The sequence below is a fragment of the Coturnix japonica genome, chromosome 19 (assembly GCF_054131305.1).
Source record: "Coturnix japonica strain WE chromosome 19, WE-NBRP24, whole genome shotgun sequence".
Taxonomy (NCBI): domain Eukaryota; kingdom Metazoa; phylum Chordata; class Aves; order Galliformes; family Phasianidae; genus Coturnix; species Coturnix japonica.
In genome coordinates this window covers 10,013,866-10,034,784 of record NC_140681.1, presented here as the reverse complement: position 1 = coordinate 10,034,784, position 20,919 = coordinate 10,013,866, and the positions used below count along the sequence as shown (strand labels likewise).

Sequence of the window (20,919 nt, the reverse complement as noted above, 5' to 3'; positions counted from 1 at the left end):
AGATGAAGGCTGTCATTTATTAAAGCCATTTGGGGACTCGTGTATGAGAGGGACATTCCTGAGTTGGGGAGCTGATGACAGTGAGTCTGGAAGGCTTCATTCCCATCACAGCAAGGCTGTTCTCCCTTCCTGCCAGGGCTGTTTGGCAGGATGGAGGAACCTGCAGAGCTGACTGCTATGCTCTGTGGTTAATACATAAACAAGCAGCTTTCTGACAAGTGTTCTGGCTCTTCTCATGAGGGAGGATACTTAACTTGAAATCATGTTTAGGATGTCTTTCACCCTTTCTGTTCTCTAGGAAAAGCTGGATGGAGCCTCACTGTCTTAACCCTGTTTGTAAGATAACCTTTGCTCTGTGTTGTCAGTGATGGTTGAGTGGCTACCACTTACCACAACCACTTTGGGTTAAATAATGATTGCTGTGCACAGTGTTGTGAACGCAAAAGATACTTTAATGAAGCAAACACAAATTTCCCTGGAACTACAGTAAAATACCTCTTGTAGCTAATTATCTGGTTAGCTTAGATTGTAATATATGATTCACTAAAAGCCTAAATAGATTATGCAGAAATGGGAGGTTGTTGTACAAGCTGTTGATTGCTTTATAGGCTGTTAATTAGTTAACACAGTGATAACAGCTGAGAGGATCAGAAGGATTCGAGTGTCGTTCTGTGAATACCTGCATCTCCCAATCTACTTGCAAATTCTCTCCTTCTTGATATGCTTCAGGGATGGGGCTGAGCCTCCTGGAGCCAGAAAAGGTAAATTACTTCAATAATAGCAAGCCTGTGGTTGTTCACGTTGCCCAACCTGGTATCCTTGCAGTGCTGTGGTGCTTTGGCATGAGGACTTTGGGGAGATGTTCTGTAGAGCCAGTCCGAATTGATCAGCACTGAGCCCAGGCTATGGATGCTTGAAGGATGTGGGGTCCTTGAGCAGCAGATCCAGACCCCTAGTCTTGAAAGTATGAAGGACTGTTAAATCAGAAGGGAATTCCACCTCCCCCCTTGGAGGTTTTGCACATTCCAAGGTGGAGGGATGCAAGTGGGAGTGAAGGAGCCCAGCTGCCCACGTACCCAGCAGCTGGGACGGGCTGGCACGGAACAGCTGTGCGGTGGGTCCCTGTGAAAAGCACACTTGTTTGTTAAAAGAAATGTGAAGCTCTCAAAGGGAGCACCCTGGGAATAGGGAGAAACAAGGGTTTCTGTGTACGAAGGGCTGAACTCTGCAGGGAGTGCTCTCAATCACTGTGCAAGCCAGGAATGTCCTGGTGCAGCCCTACATGGTGTTCTTTCACCAGCTGAGCTTCAGGCAAAGGCAGTGGCTGGAGGAAAACGCTGCAGATGAGCCAAGGTTAATGTTTGGAAAAGGGCAGGACTTTCACTAAAGCAGTTCCTCATTGCTTTGTTCAGAGCTGGAGAGTTACAGAAAGGGGAAAAGGCAACAGAAGAGATGCCTTCCAATGTTATGTATTCTATCCCATTCAGTGACAAAAGGGGGGGAACAAGGCATCTTCCTCTTGAATACTTTGGCTGCTCACTCAGTTGGTTTCCAGCTACCTGTAGTGCAAGTGTCCCTTTCTAATCTGAATTTTATAGTGGCTCCAATTCTGGTTGAAGCCCATTGTAAAAATAATTGTTGAGCTTTTAGAAACGCGTGGAATTCTTGCTTTTAAATGTGACTTCAGGCGCTCTGTAGTTCACCAACAGCATGATGGCGTTTCAGAGCATTCGTTCACTTAACGTAAGTGCCCTTAAAAGGCTGTCTTAAGCAGAGAAATAGCTGTGTGTTCTCTAAGTGTGATCGTCCAGGCAGAAAAATAACACACAAAATTGCTGTGCTTTGGGTGGAAACTAACAGTGAAAAGTATTTGTCAGTCTTTTGCAATTTGTTATAATGTGCTGGACCGTGCAAAGTGTCCAATCAATGCATGTTCCCTATAGAAGCATTTCTACTTGCTTAACTGGGTTAGCCCACTTAGATCTTATTTTATTATCTCATTAGCAATCAAAAAAAAAACACCCCATGTTTTAGGGTTCCAAATCAATGCAGTTACATAGACAGCCCTTGAAATTTGCCAGAATCCCCTGGACTCCACTAATTCTAATTGAAGTTGGCACAGATTTGAAATGCAGGCAGCAATAAGCTGTTTGGAGTCTTGGAGCACTGTGAAGTAAAGTGGGAAATGCTTATTATATGAGGTTATTTGATCACATTTAACCATTTTAGGACAAAGATGATTTTGTTGGGGATCTAAAAAGTGGCTCCACGATCACTGCAGTCTTTAGTTTTCAATGGTATGAAAATAAATGTTGGAGGTATAGGGCTGTGCAGGCTGACTTTACAGGTCATGGTAGCCCTCAGCCATCATCCACGTTCCTGTTCTGCCTCCCTGATGTCATCTCCATTGCTCCTATTGCTGTGATCATGGTGCAGGCTCTCCCAGGGAACCTTCTGCCCTTTGATGTTGATTTCTGCTGGCTCATCTGTGTTATTAATGCATTGATTGTGTTTTCTGCTTTCAGAGATTTACGCTTCAACCACATCAGGGAGATACAACCTGGGGCCTTCAGGAGGCTGAAGAACCTCAGCACGCTGTAAGTCCCACTCAGTGATCCTACCATGAGGTTTTATCTTTATGACTTATGTTAGCTTTAACTGCCATAGTGGCTTAAAGATGGCCTAGGTTTTACTTAGTTATTTCAGCTGAGTTGCATGTATCCAGCTAACGTGTTGTGGTTGTCTCTGTTCTACCCTGGACTGTGTGCTTTGCACTCTTGAATCAAGTGTGTGATTTAATAACTTACACTGGGGCAATTAACCTGTCTTGGTTAACCTGACTCTTACTGCTTGAGGATGTACAGCTTTAGAGTAGCCCGTAAAAAGAGTTATGGCCTGGGGTCAAGGTGATGGAGGGATGTATTAAGAGCTTCTTCATTTTCACAGTGCTTCAAATGCATAAACCACATCAGTAGCTCTGCATGATGGTTACTGAAGTGACACTGCATCCTTCCAAATGCCAGACTGTCACTTTGCTTTGCCTTAAAATAAACACTAGCACCTTCCTTATTGCAGATAGGGATGAGAGCGTAAGGCAGTTCCTTTGGTTCTGCATCCCAGCCAGAGCAGGCATGTACACACCACTGTGATGTACTTACTACTTTACTAACAAATTTCTCACTCTGATCAGAGGAAGCAACAGGAGCTTTTGCTGCTTCTTGCTGCCATAAGGCTGAGGGTTTGAAGATAGATATGAGTATATCTGCTTTGTGTAGCCAAGGAGCTGAATCCAAACCAGCTCCCAAATCAGAAACAGAACTGTGCTGGATGTAATTGGCCTGTCAAAGCTCAGATCTGATTATTCGAGCTGTAGCATGGTGCTAACAGCTATGAGATTTCCAGGTTACAGCTCAAGCCTCTATATGAGGCCACCAGCTAGTTTGGGAATCTGCACTGCATGGCAGACACGTTCGTATTTCTTGGGTTCAAATGTCTGTGGTTGTGAACAGCAAGAAAAAGTCTGTATGTGTTTTTTTTCTGTCTGACTTTGTGAGATCTGAAGTCTCTGTTCCAGTAGAGATGGCAGTGCTCTACTTGTAGACTGGTAGAAAATGTTATTTCCCAAGACTCTGCTTGGCCAGTGTATGCGAACAGAACCCTCATTAGTATCTCAGACTGCACCATGTGATACTTAATGACCAAAAATAGTAGGAAAGATCCAGAAAATTAATATTGATGTATTTCTGTAATTGAAGTTGACCATATTTCTGACTGCATCTGAGCCCAAAATATCAAGTGAAAAAAACAGAGCCAGAGTCTGGAAGGCTTGACCTTATCACAATGTTCTTCTGAGGAATGGTGAGTTCCCATCCTGCTCTTCCACCACTGAAGCTCTCCCACGTCAAGGAAACCAGCTCTTCCAAGTGGTGTCTTTTTCCTTTCTGCCTCCACTTGCTTTTGGATAGGGATCTCAAGGACAAGACTTCCATGAACATGCTAAAGGAAATAGGCTTGAATGTACCCTCCCTTCAACCCCCCATGACCCTAATCTCATAATGATGGATGCCTGGGCAATAGGAGGGATGTGTTTTGTGTAGGTGGTGGATAGACTCTCGTGCTTCCTCTTGAGTAGTGTCTTACAGCTGTTACCAGAGCTGGAATACTGGGCTAGCTGAAAAACACTGCCCTAACAAAGTATGGCATGCTAACATTTCAATTCTGAGTATCATCTGTTTTCATAAATGAAGCCTTATCAGTTAGATGGTAGTTCCTGTGCTCCATTTTGTTTCCTGCTTTGGTCAGCAAATTGGGAAAATCAGTTATTCACACAGTCAGAAGTGATTGAGTTCCCCATTCGTGAGTGAACAGAAAGGGGCGGTCAGACCCTGTGCTCTTAATGCAAGGTTCTCTTGAGGAACTGTGGTTTGTCTAATTCCCACATCAAAACTGGCAAGAGCTGAAGGATTTGCTGATGTTTCCTAGATGGTAACCTTTCGCCACAGGATTTATATAGGTTTTCAAGTGATGAAGAGAATAAGTCCTTAAAGGGTCCCTGAGAGATGTGCTGGGTGAGTTTGGCCAGAGGACAGGGTAGCTCAGGTTCCATCTGTGGGAACTCTCAGATCACAGCTATCTGCCATGGGATTTTCAGAACTAAATGTTCCTTAACTGAAAATAAGCATTTAAAAATGCCTTTTTCTGAAGCACTTTGTCCTGGCAGAGGAAGGGCAGTACAGTTGGGTGCATTTTCTGTTTTGTGTCTCCTTCCGGGCAGGATGGCTGTGGAATATTCAAGTTTGACAGTTTGTAAACCACCCTGATTAGGAAACCTTTGTGCCCTGCATTGTAGCGATACAAGGAATTGAACTGAGAGCAGAGGAGCCTGACCTGAATGCTCACGGGGCTTTTTAAACATCCTGGGTAAAGTTCAGACCTTCCCCTGGCTCTCTTCCTTCACCTCCCTGATGCAGGAGGTTTGATAAATTACAGAACATGGCTTTAAAATTAAAAGCAGGAGCCCTGTTTGTATGCAGAGGAACTGCAGTCATTATATGTTTCTGGAGGGGGCCTCATGATGCAGCAGCACAGGTAACAAGCAGTTATCTGAAATCCTGTCCTGCTGAGAGCTCACTTGTCAGCTGCCTGCAGCCTTGTGTGCACCGGGGGAATTATTTGGGGCCCAGATTCTTGGAGATGTAAGGTTTCCTCATCCCTTCCTTCTGCTTCTTAGAATCACAGAATGGTTTGAGTTGGAAGGAACCTTTAAAGGCCATCAGGTCCAACCCCCCTGCAGAGAACATGGACACCCACATCTCCACCAGTGCTCAGACTATTTAGGAAGCATCATGTGAGAGCAAAAGGTGCTTTGGTGAGCTCTGCAACTCCCCTCCAGATCCTGCTTGTGAAGCGCGTTGGGGTGAGTGAGGGAGTAACTGATGGTGCTATCTGGGATCCTCTAGTGCCTCATAGAGCTGTTAAGGTTAGAAAAGACCTCCAAGATCCCCAAGTCCAACCTCAGCTCACCCAACTGTGCCCACTGCCCACATCCCTCAGTGCCCCGTCTCCATGTTCCAGAACACCTCCAGGGATGGTGACCCCACCACTCCTTGGGCAGCTGTGCCACTGCACCGCCACTCTTTCAATGCAATCGTTCCTAATATCCAACCTGAGCCTCCCCTGAGAACACAAGTCCCTGTGTGCTGCCAGGACATCAGAGCTGCTGAATCTTGGAATGAAAGTTTCATTCTCAAAGATGGGAAATGGCTATTCCAGATCATTCCGTCAACAAGGGAGAATGTATGGCTCAGTGTTAAGCTAACTTTTTCTCCCCCTTTAAAAATACAGTACGTGATGATTTCTATTAATGGTGGGAGGAAAAAAGTAGCTGCTGTGACACAATGACTGCAGCATGTGGTTTGTCAAATGAAAAGAGGAAAGAGTAGATGTTCCGAGCCCGAATTCTGTACTGTCACATCATTTAATACATGCTTCGAAATAGAAAAATGACTCATTGAATGCAACTTAAGCCTGTGCTTGGCAACCTGGAGACAGGGTGGGGAAGGGAGAGGGAGGGGCAGACAGAACATAGAACCTAAAGGAAACTCAATGTGAAACGTTCCCATAGTGAATACAGGCCAGATCGTGTGGTGCTTGTGTATCTCAAGCCTCCCTGAAGATTTTTCAGGAATAAAACCTGCATGACTTGAGTACATCTATTCATACTGAGCCAAATTCACCAGCTGTCATGGAGGGGAGTGCCACATCATTTTGCTGTCTTGGTAAGCTCCAGGAAATGTACTTCTGATACCTTTAATTTAGCTTATTTTGCTGCAGGGTATGCTCGAGACATGCATCAATAATGATCTTTCCAGCTTCTGTCTGCCAGAGCATTTATTCCCAGTTGATCTGGTTAGTAGCAGGACTTTGCTTTTAATTCTCTGCAACGTTACCAGGAATTTGGGCGTTTTGCTATGATTGCAGCTGGGATCAGTATCCAGGTCATGCAGATCATTGCCAGGATTTTGCACGCTTCTTTGCCTGGGTGAAGTGCACAGGAGTCCAGGAACAGACAGCTGTCTACAAGCCATCTGAAATGTTCCTAGGTTCCAGATGTGCTGTCTTGTCCATGGATTTCCCTGGAAGTAGCTCTCTGGAATATGAGCAGTATGATAGACTTCATAAATTATCTCGGTTTTGAGCGTATTCCAGGACATATCCTTCTATTACAATAGGGAGCCCTGAGACAGGAAGCAGAGATTGCTTCTTCCATACACTCGTTAACCTTTAATCAGGCAATGAATAATTCTTTTAAGTATCAGACGATGAGATAAGAGGTCGGCATAGTGTGTGCCATTTGAACATCCAGAGTTGCTCTCGTTTGGCTCCGACCACCGTCCTGTTGCCGAGACAACAAAATGCATTTGATCCATGATTTTCAACAGTACCAGAATTCAATCAGCCAATATATTACAACTTGTCATCTCCATAGATTTCAGTCCAGGTCTAAGTTCTCTGTGTTAAAAGGTCGGCCAAGGAGCTCAGGCCATGGTGGAGCATGGGATAACTGAGGCCGTCAGTGTGTCTGTCCCCAGGGTCTGGTGCTGGCAGTCCCTCCTGTTCCCTGTGAAATGAGTGTTGGATGCATGGCAAGGGACAGGTGCTCTGTGGGGATGACGTTGGAGCTGGCACCTGCTTATCAGCCCATCCAGCATCCTTAGAAGCGTGGCCAAGGATCAGATAGCAGAGAACAAGCTGCCTGCTTTCTTGTCTGGCTGCAGATGAAAGCATGCTGAGAGGGCAGGGAAAGGAGTGTGCACAATTGGAGCCTGTGTTGTCTTTGTCCTGTGGGTAAATAGACAAAAGCCCTCTCCTGTGCTGCTCTCGAGCAGTTATTTCCAGTCCTTGGGTGTTCAATTAACAAATAAACCTTTGGGTTGGTTTTCGGGGGCTGTATTTCCACGCAGCATATTTGGCTGTCAAAGCACGATAGCGTGTTCCAAGAACTTGACATCATTTTTGCATCCTTATGAGCAAAATCGGGTTATGTAGCCTCAACCATGTGTATGGAGCCATTGCTTCCAGCTGTGCAGAAACTTTCCAGCATGTCTCTGCCTTAACCTCTTCGGGTTGCATATCCACAGCGCTATGTGCAATGGCACCCAAGTAGCTGAATTAAGAGACCAACTGTGAGGTTTGTTTTTGTGAAGCTGCTGTAACGTATCAGTGCTTCTAAGATCACTGAGCATGTGATTGTATCTTCATCTTCTTTTCCAAAAGGCTTTTATCAATTTCTCCTCACTCCTTTGTCTCTTCTCTCCTTCCTTTACCTGTACAAATCCTTCCTCCCAGGAAGGAACCTTTGCTTGTAGTACCAGAGGCTGTTCTCCAGTTAGGAACTGTGCTAAGGTGAAGTCCTTACTCTGGGCCATCAGGTTATGACACCCACTGATGGCCACAGTAAGCTTTGCTGGATCTGATACTACAGGGAGAGGCCCAAAGGAGTGGTGCAGTTAGGCAGCCACGATGTATAGTTAAATCCTGTCCATTAAAGAGCTATTTTTAAGTGATTTATTGAGTTTTCATGGTGTTTGGCTTGGCAGCGGTTGCAGAGTTTCTGTAGCATTCAGCTGTGTGGTCACCACCGTTGTGGCGGTTATAAGGGTGAATTGCCTTTCTGGTCACTGGCACAGGCATTCATTTGCATCCACAGTCATGGCAACTGCACATAAAAGCCAGAGATGGCTGCCAGCACGATGCAGTCCGTAGATTTTGTATTAAAATCTGGCACAAGTCTCTCTAGAATTAAAGTGGCTGTTTCTGCATAGCAGCAGATACAGGGTCTGTAATATTATTTTTCATACATACCAATTTGTATACAAAGGGATTAAATATATGCCTTTCCATTTAACATCCTCTATAACCTGTGCAGTGGCGTTTTGAACTGCTTTCATACAGTTAAAACTGGGCTTTGCTCACACAACCGTGCACTCCAAAGACCTGTGCAGTTGTACAGGACTGGCAGCAGTGATTGAATTTTGACCTCCCCGCTGCTTCCAGCTCTTTGTCTCCCTCCCCCTCATCCTTTTCCTAGCCAAAATTGGAGCTTTTGGGTGAAGACTGTGGCAAAATGTAGGGAAGCATCTTTGAGTGTGGTACGTATTAGAAGCACATGGCAACTCGGGGCAGGAGATGTTCTTGAGTTACCTGCTGTGAGCATCCCAGCTTTGGCTTAATAACCCCTTTAAATCTTAAATTCTATGCATTAAGGGTTTTTCCATGGCCACCCACCAATACAAATGCCCAGAGTTTCTCACGCTGTGATTTCACCGGCTCTGTTTTTGTTTCTTGATCTGAACAGGCTGCTGAACAATAATCAGATAAAGCATATCGTGAGAAGATCCTTTGAAGATCTGGAGAACCTGAAGTACCTGTGAGTTGATAACTCAGTTATCTCTTCACCTCTTTGAAATTTAACAGCTCACTGCTAAAGTTTTCCAGTGACGGGTGTGCGTTGTGTGCTTAGTATTTCTGGGTGTTAATGTTGCAGCTGTAAAGCATTGCCCTTGAATCCAATCAGAAAGTTCTGCTTTGGATTGAGGTTTGTAGCTGTTTCCTGTGTCTTTTCAAATACGGCTGCTGAGTGGTTATTCTGATGCATTTTTTTCTCTCTCCTTTTGAAAGCTACCTTTATAAAAACGAAATTCAGAGCATCCAGCAACATGCCTTCCATGGGCTGCACTCCCTGGAGCAGCTGTAAGTATACACAGTGTGTGTCAGAGCTGAGCTGCTGGGTCATCTAACTCTAATTCTGCACTTCTATTTGTACTTAGCAAGGAGTGTGATGTCCAGCTTTGCAGCATTGCACTGGCTTCATCTGCATACAGCTGGTCCCAGTATTGATCTGGGTCAGGCAATATGCGGACTGTTCCTATGACATGCTATATGCTCTCTTCCAGCCCCAAACTGCTTACAAGGCATGTTGTAATCATGGGTGTTTAAAGTACAGGCATTATTTGCATCATTGGAGAAGAGGCAGCAAAGGTGAAACCAGTAATTCATGGATTGTCCCAGCAGATGGTTTGTAGGGCTCAAATGTGACTAGCAGTTTTCTTGCAATAGGAGTAGAATTCAGCTTGTTCTCCAGGCTGTCAGCAAAAGTGGAGGGAGCATAGTGGGATGTTCCTGCAAGCTTAGCACTAGCTGTGCTCCCATCCTGGTGTATGGGATGGGTTTCCTTCATCCAGCTCTGCAGCGATGCCTGGGAGAAAACATAGGAAGCAGATTCTGGCTGTGCTGTGCTTGCGGAGATGGTGCTGGCCACAGTGATACTTTAACAACCAGCGTTCCAGACTTGATGTCATGAATAAAAGAAAAGAAACAACAAAACCACAAAACCAACAAACAACCCTCTGAAAGGCCCATCTGTTTTTAATCTCTCAGGCAGGAATGGTTCCAGAAGAATTAGCTTTGCTCGTATCCTTCTCCATTTTCCTGTACCCCACAGGCCAGCTTTTCCAGGAGAAGTATAATCCAGTTGATGGACAGTGTCAGGTGTTTTCCTCAAGGTCCAAAGCAATGACAGCAGATATCTTAAACTTACTATAACACGTGCATTTCCTTCTCTTCACACTTGCTCTCCACCACAGGATCTGAGTCAGTTCATGCTCTGGTAGCAAACCATGCACTGTGATTCCTTCCATTACAGATCAAGGAGGCTTAGGCAATTATTTCTTAATGCGGTCAGCTACAATAGCAGAACAAGTATTTGTAGATCCATGATTAATCAGTTTCCACTGTGAAATGTATGCATGTGTAAAATCAGGGGGAAGAGTTTCAGTTTTATCAGGTTGTTCAGGGCCTTTCTACTACAGATGAATTCTTAGCAAACTCATGACCCCTCTTAGAAGGGCTGATGTGTTTATAGCACGGCAATGTATTCCACCCATTGAGATATTGGTACAGTGATTTGGAAAGATCTTCTGTCTTTTAAATTGAGATCTGTAACCTTGTCCTTTGTGGTTTTCCCTGCCAGCTACCTGCACTTCAACAACCTGGAAACGCTGGAGCCAGAGACGTTCAGTGACCTACCCAAACTTGAAAGGCTGTAAGTATAGATGGGACCTTTCATTGAGCAAGGGGAGAGAAGGGGAAATAAACCTTTATTTTCTGTAATGTGAAGCAAAGTGTGGTGACCTGCAAAATGGAAAGAAATGGAAAAAGCGTCTTCAAAGATGCAGATTGTATGCACTTGCGAGGTAGAAGTGTTAATGAGACTGTGAAGGGTTTTCTCATCTCGTGTTATGTTTTCATCTGAGTAGGGGTAAATCTGTAGAAAGTCAATTTTATTCCAGCTGTAAGGTCAGCATTAGTCACTGCTGGGCAGCGCGGTCAAAGTCCCAAGGGAGTCTAACAAGAAAAACATGCTTGAAAGCAGTGAGGAATCAAAGTCCTGTGTCTCCTGCTCCCTAGCGCTGCTTGTAATGGTGGTATAGGCACCAGGAAAAGGGCATACACAGCGATTCCAGCTCCATAACGAAATCAACAAACACATATTTACTGCATGCAAACATGCTTTAAATCCCTGCGTGATGGGGAAACAAAGCTGGGGGATCCAAACACCCTCAGGAGAAGTCAGACCTGGATCAGTCTGTCATGGCTGATCTCAGCCTCTGTGTTTGATCCAACAGGAATTCTGGATTTAAATTTCAGAGCAAGGTTTGTCAGCATCCAAGTCGGGCAACTAGGCTGAATGTGCTTGTAAATGTGCACACAGTTATGTGCAAGCACACTGCTTTCCTGTTCTTCTGTTCCACCATCTACTCCAATGAATTCTTACCTTTCATAGATGGTCTTTTGTGTATATTAGACGTAAATGAATGACTAAATTTTCTCCTTTAAGGAGGCCTAATTGTTCCTTCTTGGTTGTCTCTGCTGTGTTTCAGTGCAGTCTGTGGGGTTTCTTTTCTAACTGGAAAGCTTGAATTGGATCTGCTCATGGAGTTGGCTTAGTAACACTGAGTTTGGGGGTTGTCTGATGCTGCTTGAGCCTAACTCCAGTGGCTGCCCCATACAGTTTTCATGTCTTGCACAGGGGGAGAAGAAGGTCTCTTTTAAACCAAAGCTGACCCAGCTGCAGAAATCACTGAGCGGGTCCGATCCACAGGGATTTTGTGCCCTTTCTCCTCCCTTTGCAGAGCACGAAGCAGATTCACTTGAAGATTCCAGTTTCAATCCATTACATCGTGCCTTGAGTCACCATTTCCAGTACACACCCGCTCTCTGCTTTGGAGTGCTGCATTGCACCCACAAACAAACCAAATCTGTGTAGCTCATGGAAGCAAACACAGTACATGTAAAAAAGCGAGCTCCATCTTGGTGAGCAGCCTTTGTACTTAAGCTGAGTTTTGACCCGGGATGTTACCATCTGCAGTGCAAATACTGAATAATGTTTTGGCATGGGTTCTTCTATTGCAGATTCTTGCACAACAACAAAATTTCCAGGATTCATCCAGGGACATTCTCTCAACTGGAATCCCTCAAACGACTGTAAGTGAAAAACATTGCCTGCAAAGAGCATTTGTTTATCTTTGATCAGATGGCCAGGACCTGAGCAAAAATGTGCCTGGTTGGCAAAGCTCTCAGTTGTTGCACTTCTAAGGCCACTGTTAAGTTTATAAAACAGTTTTGGTTGGACGCAAGAGCTGATTTAACCAGTTAATAGTTACTTCACACTGGTGTCTAATTAAAGTCTAGCACTAATCTTCTTACAGTTCACTAATGCCCCAGGAATGAGCATTCCTGGAAAGTCATCTCAAACCGTTGCTACCCTACGTGCTCTGATCCCATAAAACACCCTGCAGAGACGTGGGATGTCCAGGCCACATGTGGGATCTCAGTCATGTCTTCAGATCAGTGTCCTAACATGGAAGGGAAAAAAAAAATGTGCTCAGAGGGGTGCTGCAGTGCTTGGTTCCCATCCCATGAAGAAAAGCCCTGCTGTGTTATTTCCATGTAACCTGACAGTCTCTTAATCTTGCATTTTGATTGCTTATAACCCTTAGTACTTAGATTTGTTTGCCTTTCGTGATCTGTGGAAATAAGTTCTGAGATGCTTTGCTTTGGGAGGGGGAATGAAGCAACAAGGAACACAAAGGGTTTTGGTGTTTTACCATGATTTTAAACTGCAAGATAATAATGTGCTTCCCACTATCTCATCACAGCCCTCTGTGAGTTCTGCAAGCAGGTAAAATGCTTCATGGTTTTTGAACAGAGAAACAGCTCATGAAATGTTGTCTGCGTGTGTCAGAGGAAAAAGATGTAGTGTCTATAAAAAGCCCTTTTGTGGCCTTGTGTGAAATCTCACTTAATCAGATGTTTGTCCATTAAAACATTAGGCCTTTCCCCCACGTATTTATATGGCTAAGACCCATCTACTATAAAACTGTCTGTGGGGAAGGAGACACAAGCTAATCCCCCAGCAGTCTCCCTATCCTCGCACGTAGCCCTGCACGTCGTAATGAGGTCAGTGGGAGGAAAGGCATGGGTGCAGCTGGAGGTCACCAGTGCTCCTATTTGACATGTGCTGCAGCAATAAAAGTTCTTATTGTGGTGCAGAAATGCTGCAACCTCTAGGATAAGATTGATCCCGTGCACTCTGAATTCATCGAGGTGTTTTTGCTGATTAACTATCTCATATTCTCTTCTGGGATGTGATCAAATGCCAGGCAGAGTGGGCAACTGGGAGGCTGGGGGCTGATGTGCCTTCCCCTGCTCTTGCAGGAGGCTGGATTCCAATGCACTGCTCTGCGACTGCGACCTGCTGTGGCTGGCTGAGCTGCTACAGAAATACGCTGAGCTGGGCAGCATCCAAACTGCAGCCACCTGCGAGGCCCCACGGGAGCTGCACGGCCGCTCCATCGTCACCCTGACTGCCCAGGAGTTCAACTGTGGTGAGTGGGATATAAAAACCCCATGGCCCCAGGGATGGGCTCTGGGATTGGAACTGCTTTGTCCATCTGGATCTGATGCTGGGTAGCAAGTTGTCAGTGAGCCAGCAATGTGCCCAGGTGGCCAAGAAGGCCAACAACATCCTTGTATCAGAAACAAGCACAGCCCTGCACTGAGTTGAATTGACACAAATGGGCCTGCGACCTCATGGAAGGAACAGAAAGGGATTGGAGACCGCAGCTGGCACAGAACTGCTGCCATGAGCTGTGCTGCACCATGAGCCATTCCTGCCACTATTGGAAATTAGTCCTGCTCTAGGCATGGGCTCACAGTGGAATGTCTGTCAAATTAGCCAGAGCACCTGTGGTGGGAACATTTTGCTGGCATTACGCTGTTACCCTGGTGTTGCGCCAGCTGGGGAAGACAAATGATGCATAATGCAGCATAAAGCCCTAACGATGCAGAGAGCTGATTTCTGAGTCAGGATGGAGCCTGCTGGCATGAAGCTGACCCATCACTTCTTAGCAGATGTCAGCTGGCTGTGCAGATTTGCACTGGGTCAGCATTTTGTGTCATGGCGCTTCAACGGCATCCTGGAGGTTGGGCACCAACTTGTAGGCTGAGGAATAAAGGCACAGTCCTTTCACTGAGCATGGTGGCAGGTTCTCTCTTAATCTTACAAGTAATCCAGCTGTTTTCACTGGATTACTGGTCAGCATAGAGATTAGTAAGTATTCTGTTGAAACAAGATCAAGTGCTTTAGACGGTGTGCCTATTTGTTCTATTATAGCACACCCCTCCAATGTGTTTGGCTTTCTCAATGCGTGAGTACATCTTAAAATGAAGCATGTAGTGAAAACCTCAGCTGAATAGGGTTGGCCCTATTCAAGGACATAATGAATGAAATTCTATTAAAAGGGAAGTGGTGTGGTTTGCAGAGAGCTGGCACTGTTCAGATGGAGCCAGCGGTCGCTGAGAGCAGTGGGCTGCCAAGGGCATGAAAACAACCCATGTGAGGGTGCCACCAACTCTTTGTTTGGGGGAGCCGGGGGCCAGCACTTGATAAGCAGCGTACAGGGAGTTTTTGTGCCCTGTGTGCCTGGGCTGAGCAGGAGGCAGCCACTGGCAATCAGAATGGCCACACCAATCCTTGAGGGCACTTGGGTTTGAGGTGTTGTTTGTTGTGCTGGTGCTGTAAGGGGTGTTGGGTTCACTGCTGGTGTGCTCTGCTGGGGTTGAACTGGAGGTGGTTTTGTGCTCCAGGGTTGTGTTAAAATGGTCTTTTTGTGTTAAAATGCAGAGAGGCCTCGCATCACCTCGGAGCCCCATGACGTCGATGTCCTCTTGGGAAACACGGTTTATTTCACGTGCAGGGCAGAAGGCAACCCAAAGCCTGCCATTATTTGGCTCCACAACAAGTAAGTGCCATACAAAGAGCCCTGGGGTAGCAAAGGTTCGTACCAAGCACTGAACTGTCCAGTGACTGCTGTGATTACAAAGGCTGTTTCACACAAAGTTAAAGATACAGAAATGGATACTCCATGGATTGCATTTACCTCCTTTTAATGGTATTCTCTGATGACCATGTAATCCAAGTTATCTGTATTTAAAATGTTTCATGTGTGCTGAAGTGGATTCCAAGAGTAAACATGCTCTGCAGGCTGAAAGCAATTGTCTTCTGATCAGAAAAAACAGTATTTCCTGTTGCTCTCAGCCACCGTATTTGCCATTTATTAACTGCTAAAATGCTTCTTGTATCTGGGGTTTTTTCTCACTGAAGGCCCAGTGTGCTGGGATTGGGCTTTTCAATCAAGGGGAAAATCACTGTGCTCCACTGAGAGACAGACCTTGCAGAGCAGTGTATAGATGAGTGTTCAATACATAAACGTTGAAAAGCTTTGTGGCTATGCTAGATGCCACAGCAGTGCTGCACAATAGAATATTCTGTGCTCAAGCAGTTACCCACTGAGGAAGTAAAGTTCCTGAGCTGCTTTACGAGCTCCTTGTCTGGGGGAGTCTGAATAGAGGCTGGATATTAATAACAATGATCAATGTGAGCTCCTTCAGTTAACTCCCTTCTAGGCGAAGTTTCAGCACAGAGCAAAAGTTTACGTCTGAGTTAAGTCCCCCTGAAAGGAAGATTTTGTTGGGGAAATGCTGGCAGGATCCCAAAGATAGCAATGTAAGAGGGGTAATGATAATAAATGTTCAACAAATGAGGTATGACTACAGTGAGGAGATATCAGGGGGATTAAATAAATGCCTGACAAGCATGTTAGTTTGCATAGTGGATTTGGCCTTTGTCCTGGTGGGAGTTAGGGTCCTCTCTCCCTTCTCAATCATTCACAGCCATCCAGGATTCCTTCATGCTGGGACAAATGGGGTGTTGCAGTGGGACCTGCTGCTGTAGGCTGGGCTCTGGGGACTGGAGCCATTGCAGAAAGAGGGAAGATGCTTCACAGCTCTTACATCCCAGGCTGGAATCCAGGCTATGGTGGGGTCCCAGTCCCATGGTGTCTTTCTCAGAGGTTTTTGTCTCTTCTAAGACTTTTGGGCCCATTCAAATAGAAATGGCTGCACACAATAACAATAAGCATTTGTTTTTGTATTTACATTTAGTAAATAATAGGAGCAAGCTTTCTGTACTCAGATGCATGGCAATAGCAATGATGCTATTGCATAGGAACAGTATGCTCTCCTGATGGGCTCTAAATGTCGCATGTAGTCAGCAGTGAGAGAGGAAATAGCTCATCCCATCCTGGGAGTAAATCAGAGCTGGAGTTTAGCGCTCTAAATCATAACCCTTGCTATAAATGTCATGAAGTCTCAAAGCACTGTCAAGGAATGGCAATTTAATCTAATGCATGCAAAGCCCCCCAGCAGCTTGTGGGAAGAACACTTCGGCTTTCCCTCTTCCAACTTTGCCTGTTTCTGGCTGTTTTTCAGTAATAAGATTGACATGAAAGATGACAACCGCTTGAATCTGCTGCAAGATGGCACCCTGATGATCCAGAATACCAAGGAGTCAGACAAAGGCGTCTACCAGTGCATGGCCAAGAACATCGCTGGGGAGGTCAAGACCCAAGAAGTTGTTCTGCGCTATTTTGGCACCCCATGTAATTGAGCCTTGAGTACTCCTTGATGACTTGGGAGCGTGGTTGGGGCTGGAAGCGGAGCTGATCATTAAATCCTTACTTAATATGTACCAAGTGGTTCTTGGTGTGCTGGGGAATTGAGTGGCTAATAGTTAGTGCCATCAATGGGGTGGTTCGTTCGTGGCAGTTGGAAATTGGGAGGTTGGAGGTGATTTGGGGTTAGGGAGGGAATTTAATGGCTGTGAAGAATTCTAAAGGGTGGTAGGGACACAGGGCTGGGGATATATCAGCATCAGGGCACAGGGAGATTGTGTAAAGGAGGAGGGGCTGGGGGCATTGCTGAGGGTTTGGAGGTCATGGGAAGAGCTAGATGGACACTAGCTGGGCTGCATGAAGAGTCTGAGCAATTTCTGTCCATAAGCAAGCAGGCAGCAGGGCTCCTGGTTTCTGAAGCACTCGTTTCCTTCCAGCCAAGCCCACTTTTGTGATCCAGCCGCAAAACACTGAAGTGCTGGTTGGGGAAAGCGTCACCTTGGAGTGCGGGGTCTCTGGGCACCCCCACCCTCGCATCAGCTGGACACTTGGCACAGGCTCTCCTTTACCGCAGGATCCCCGCTTCGCTATCACCAGCTCTGGAGGACTCTTCATCCAGAATGTCACCTTCTCAGACCAAGGGCAGTACAACTGTAATGCCAGCAACACTGAGGGATCCATCCAGGCAACAGCGAGGATCATAGTGCAAGGTGGGGAGCCCCAGGCTGGTGCCATTTCTGGGGTGATGTGTTCAGTGTGTGTTTAATCCCTGTGCATCAAGAGTAGTTAATTTTCATGCACCCGTGATCCGAGAATTAATCTGAACTTGTGCTGTGATGTTTTTTTTGCCTGCTGATCAGTTGCTGCTTTCCCTTCCAGATTCTCCCAGGTTTCTTGTCATCCCCACTGATCAGACAGTAACTGAGGGACAAAGTGTGGATTTCCCATGCTCTGCTGAGGGTCACCCCCCACCTGTGATTGCCTGGACGAGAGCAGGTACGGCCTCACTTGACTTGGGTTTTCTCTCTTTGCCACCATCCACAGGGTACAGGTGAGAAAAGCTGTGTTGTAGATCACCAAAGATAATGTGAAGCACTGAGGAAGGCTGCCCAGAAAAGCCATGGATGCCCCATACCTGGAGATGTTCAAGACCAGGATGGATAGGGCCCTGGGCAGCCTGACCTGATGGGAAGTAACCTGCCCACAGCGGGGGGATTGGAACTAGATGATCTTTAAGGTCCTTTCCAACTGAAGCCATTCTGTGAGAGCATATTCTCTTAAGTTCTCATGGTGAAAGGAAGGAGTGTGCTATTTTTCATCAGCACGAAACCGACAGAAAGCCTTGAACATCCCCCTGCCGAGGCTTCTGCCTCCTTTGGAAGGGCAGAGTTTCTGTCATTGCCATTGTCATTGCTTCTCTTGACAAGCACATAGCAGGAGAATGCTGGTCACTGCTGACACAGCTCTGAGGTTTCTTTTAGCTTAGGAAAAAGCACTTTGGGCCAACAGGTGGTGGTGAGCTTTTAAAGTCTCGGATGATTGTTAGCGCTGGCTCCACCAGACTGATCCCATCTAACACTTTCTGGGACAGAAGCCAATAATGCTTGGCCCAGAGGCCCTCCAACTTTTCCTTATGCTTCACAAGCCATAATTAATGGTTTAGTGCTGTGGAGGATTCATGGCTATTGTATTCCAGCTTCCACAGCAATAGCACTGACACGGGGTTAAGAAGGACCAGCTGAAATTCTCTACCACGTGCTCGAACTCCTTTAACTCAGATCTCTGGTAGAGATGTGGAAAGGCCTCAGTGGCAAGAAGTAAGATTAAGAAGGCAGTTTTGTAACCAGATTTGCAAGGTCATTTGGCAATGCAGCAATTAACCAAGCTTTGTAGAGCTTTCATGTGTTATAGCCAGGACAAGAGGACAAGATGGGGTGGAGCACAACTCATCCTCGGATTCACTTCTGACAGTGTAGGGAGGGTTCACATTCCTCGTGGTCTTTGATATAAATAAAGCCCTTATCTGGAAGAAGGCGAATATTGACCACAGAGTTGCTATCCATCAGGTACCAGCGAGCCTGCAGTTTTCACTAAGTAAAGGCTTATAAGGGAACTAAAAACATGCCATCTTCCCACTGTTTAGACAAGACAACTCCGTCATCTTCCTGGGCATGGGAAGAGCAGCATCTGTCCTATATTTCAGGGTGGCTGATGGTATGCTAGGGACAAAGAGAAGTGTTGAACTTGTAGAAACACCAGTGATGGGTGGAGAAACCTGAGAGTTGATTAACAAATTGAGCTGTTTGTTGGAGCAGGGGGACCGCTGCCAAGCGACCGGAGGCACAGCATCCTCTCCACAGGGACCCTGCGAGTGATGAGGGTGGCCCTGCACGACCAAGGGCAGTATGAGTGCCACGCCATCAGTGCCATTGGTGTGAGGACCCTGCCTGTGCAGCTGGCCGTGACCCCACGGGGTAAGCTGGGGTGGTGGGAAACTCAGGCTGACAAATGGCTCTCATTACATTGATGTCATGGTGAATAAGGCAATCGGGGAACTGTGGGATGGGATTTTGCTTTTGCCAGGGTGCAGAAGTCTGGTCACCAGAGCTCTATCGGTTGGTGGGAAACTTGAAGTTTGCAGAATGCCAAGATTTGTGAGTTGGAAGGAGCTGCTTTGATTTTCCTTCCTTGGAAATTTATTGAGCTGTCAAGAAAGAGTATAACCGTGGGAATGAAATCATCTGGGGTGGGCAGTGATTGGGGGAAGGGCTTGTATGCACCCCACAGACACCAGGCAGGGCTCTGTGACCAAGGGGTGGTCTTGTACTCTTAATGCCCATCAGATGAGCTCTGATATCCAACAAGTTTGGGTGAGACATGAGGCCATTCAGTGTGTTCGAAGCTGTTACTAAGAAAGTGATTTTGGTAAAGGAAAGGAAACGGAAGGCTTTTGTTGGGAGATTTACAAGTTGTATTAATTAAATCCCTCGTCATATTTATTTGTTTATTGAATTTGGGCCTTCCTATAGAACAAATTGTGAGATTCATTTTTTACTTTGTTTTTTTTTTCATATTTAAAAGTTCTCAAGAAAAACACCCGATTTCCCCTCACCAAAGCATAACTCTGGCTCCGGGGGCACTTATCTTGAAGCATTAGCTTACAAGGTCATAGGTTCAACCTAAATTTAGGTGTTCTTGAATATCAAGCCTTTGTAAAAACACAAGCCTCACAGGAATGTGTTTTGATTTTCATTCCCATATAAATAATCTTCCTGCATGAGCAAACGTTCCTGCTCTTTCACAGACTTGACAGAGTTTTACTAATGGTAGGCTGGGTGGAAGGGAAGTGGAAGCATGAAATTAGTAGTGCTTGAAGAAAAGAGCTCACAGAATATTGTAAAAGCAGAAAGATCAATAGAATGACTTGATGTGACCCAGTACTTCCCAGACAGCTTCATCTGGTAACTCCTGAATCAATTCATAATTATCACTTCAGCTACTGCATCTCTCCTATGCAGAAAAGTTGAGGGAACTGGGCTTGTTTAGCTCATATTTCCAAATATTAGTTCCAATACTTGAAGGGAGTGTATAAACAGGAGGGGGAATGGCTGTTTACGAGGGTGGACAGTGATAAGACGAGGGGGAATGGCTTTAAACTGAGACAGGGGAGGTTTAGGTTGGATATTAGGAGGAATTTTTTTCACACAGAGGGTGGTGATGCACTGGAACAGGTTGCCCAAGGAGGCTGTGGATGCCCCATCCCTGCAGGCATTCAAGGCCAGGCTGGATGTGGCTCTGGGCAGCCTGGGCTGGTGGTTGGCAACCCTGTACATAGCAGGGGGTTGGAACTGGATGATCTTCCATTCTATGATCTTTCCTGGAAAGTCATTTAATGGAAGATTTTATATGACAGAGAAGCCAGCACGTTCCCTTATAATTGCCTCAGCTAGAGATGCACAAGAGTAGAAAGTAATGAATGTAAATTACGGAGGATGTGGTGGGGAGACAGAGAACGCATTCGGTTGGGGGAGCTCTTGCAACAGCACAAAGAGCCATTTTCCCAGTGGGGAGATGCTTTGCACATGGATTTGTTTTCCTTCATGCATTTACTGTGACTCTCTCCCCTGTGCTGCACAGTGATTCCTGTGTTCCTTCACCCCCCACAAGATGTGGTGGCAGAGACAGGCCAGGACGTGGCAATCACCTGCGCTGCCCAGGGGGACCCACGACCCACCATCACCTGGGTGAAGGTGAGCAGCACTGCGCTGCCAGACCAACATTTCAACTCGTTTGTGTTCTTTAAGAGTTTAAAAGAACATTGCTCTTTCTCAAGCTCAAAGCTTTG

General features: G+C 45.9%; 1 protein-coding gene across 4 annotated transcripts in view; it reads left to right on the top strand.

Annotated features, from left to right (window-relative positions):
* Positions 1-20,919, top strand: part of LOC107323019 (peroxidasin homolog) — a 38,047-nt gene that overhangs the window by 6,703 nt on the left and 10,425 nt on the right. For 3 of the 4 annotated variants that reach the window (XR_014935790.1, XM_015881701.3, XM_085519699.1), the window contains exons 2-13: positions 2,526-2,597; positions 8,858-8,929; positions 9,181-9,252; positions 10,532-10,603; positions 11,974-12,045; positions 13,279-13,448; positions 14,747-14,864; positions 16,393-16,562; positions 17,012-17,284; positions 17,454-17,570; positions 18,890-19,048; positions 20,712-20,824. Coding sequence is in view for 3 of the 4 variants with exons in the window: in XM_015881701.3 (XP_015737187.1) it covers positions 2,526-2,597; positions 8,858-8,929; positions 9,181-9,252; positions 10,532-10,603; positions 11,974-12,045; positions 13,279-13,448; positions 14,747-14,864; positions 16,393-16,562; positions 17,012-17,284; positions 17,454-17,570; positions 18,890-19,048; positions 20,712-20,824 (1,480 nt within the window). In the remaining variant the exon portion in view is untranslated. Of the gene's footprint in view, positions 1-2,525; positions 2,598-6,172; positions 6,279-8,857; positions 8,930-9,180; positions 9,253-10,531; positions 10,604-11,973; positions 12,046-13,278; positions 13,449-14,746; positions 14,865-16,392; positions 16,563-17,011; positions 17,285-17,453; positions 17,571-18,889; positions 19,049-20,711; positions 20,825-20,919 lie in introns of those variants that run through there. The other variant, XM_085519698.1, reaches the window with a different exon arrangement.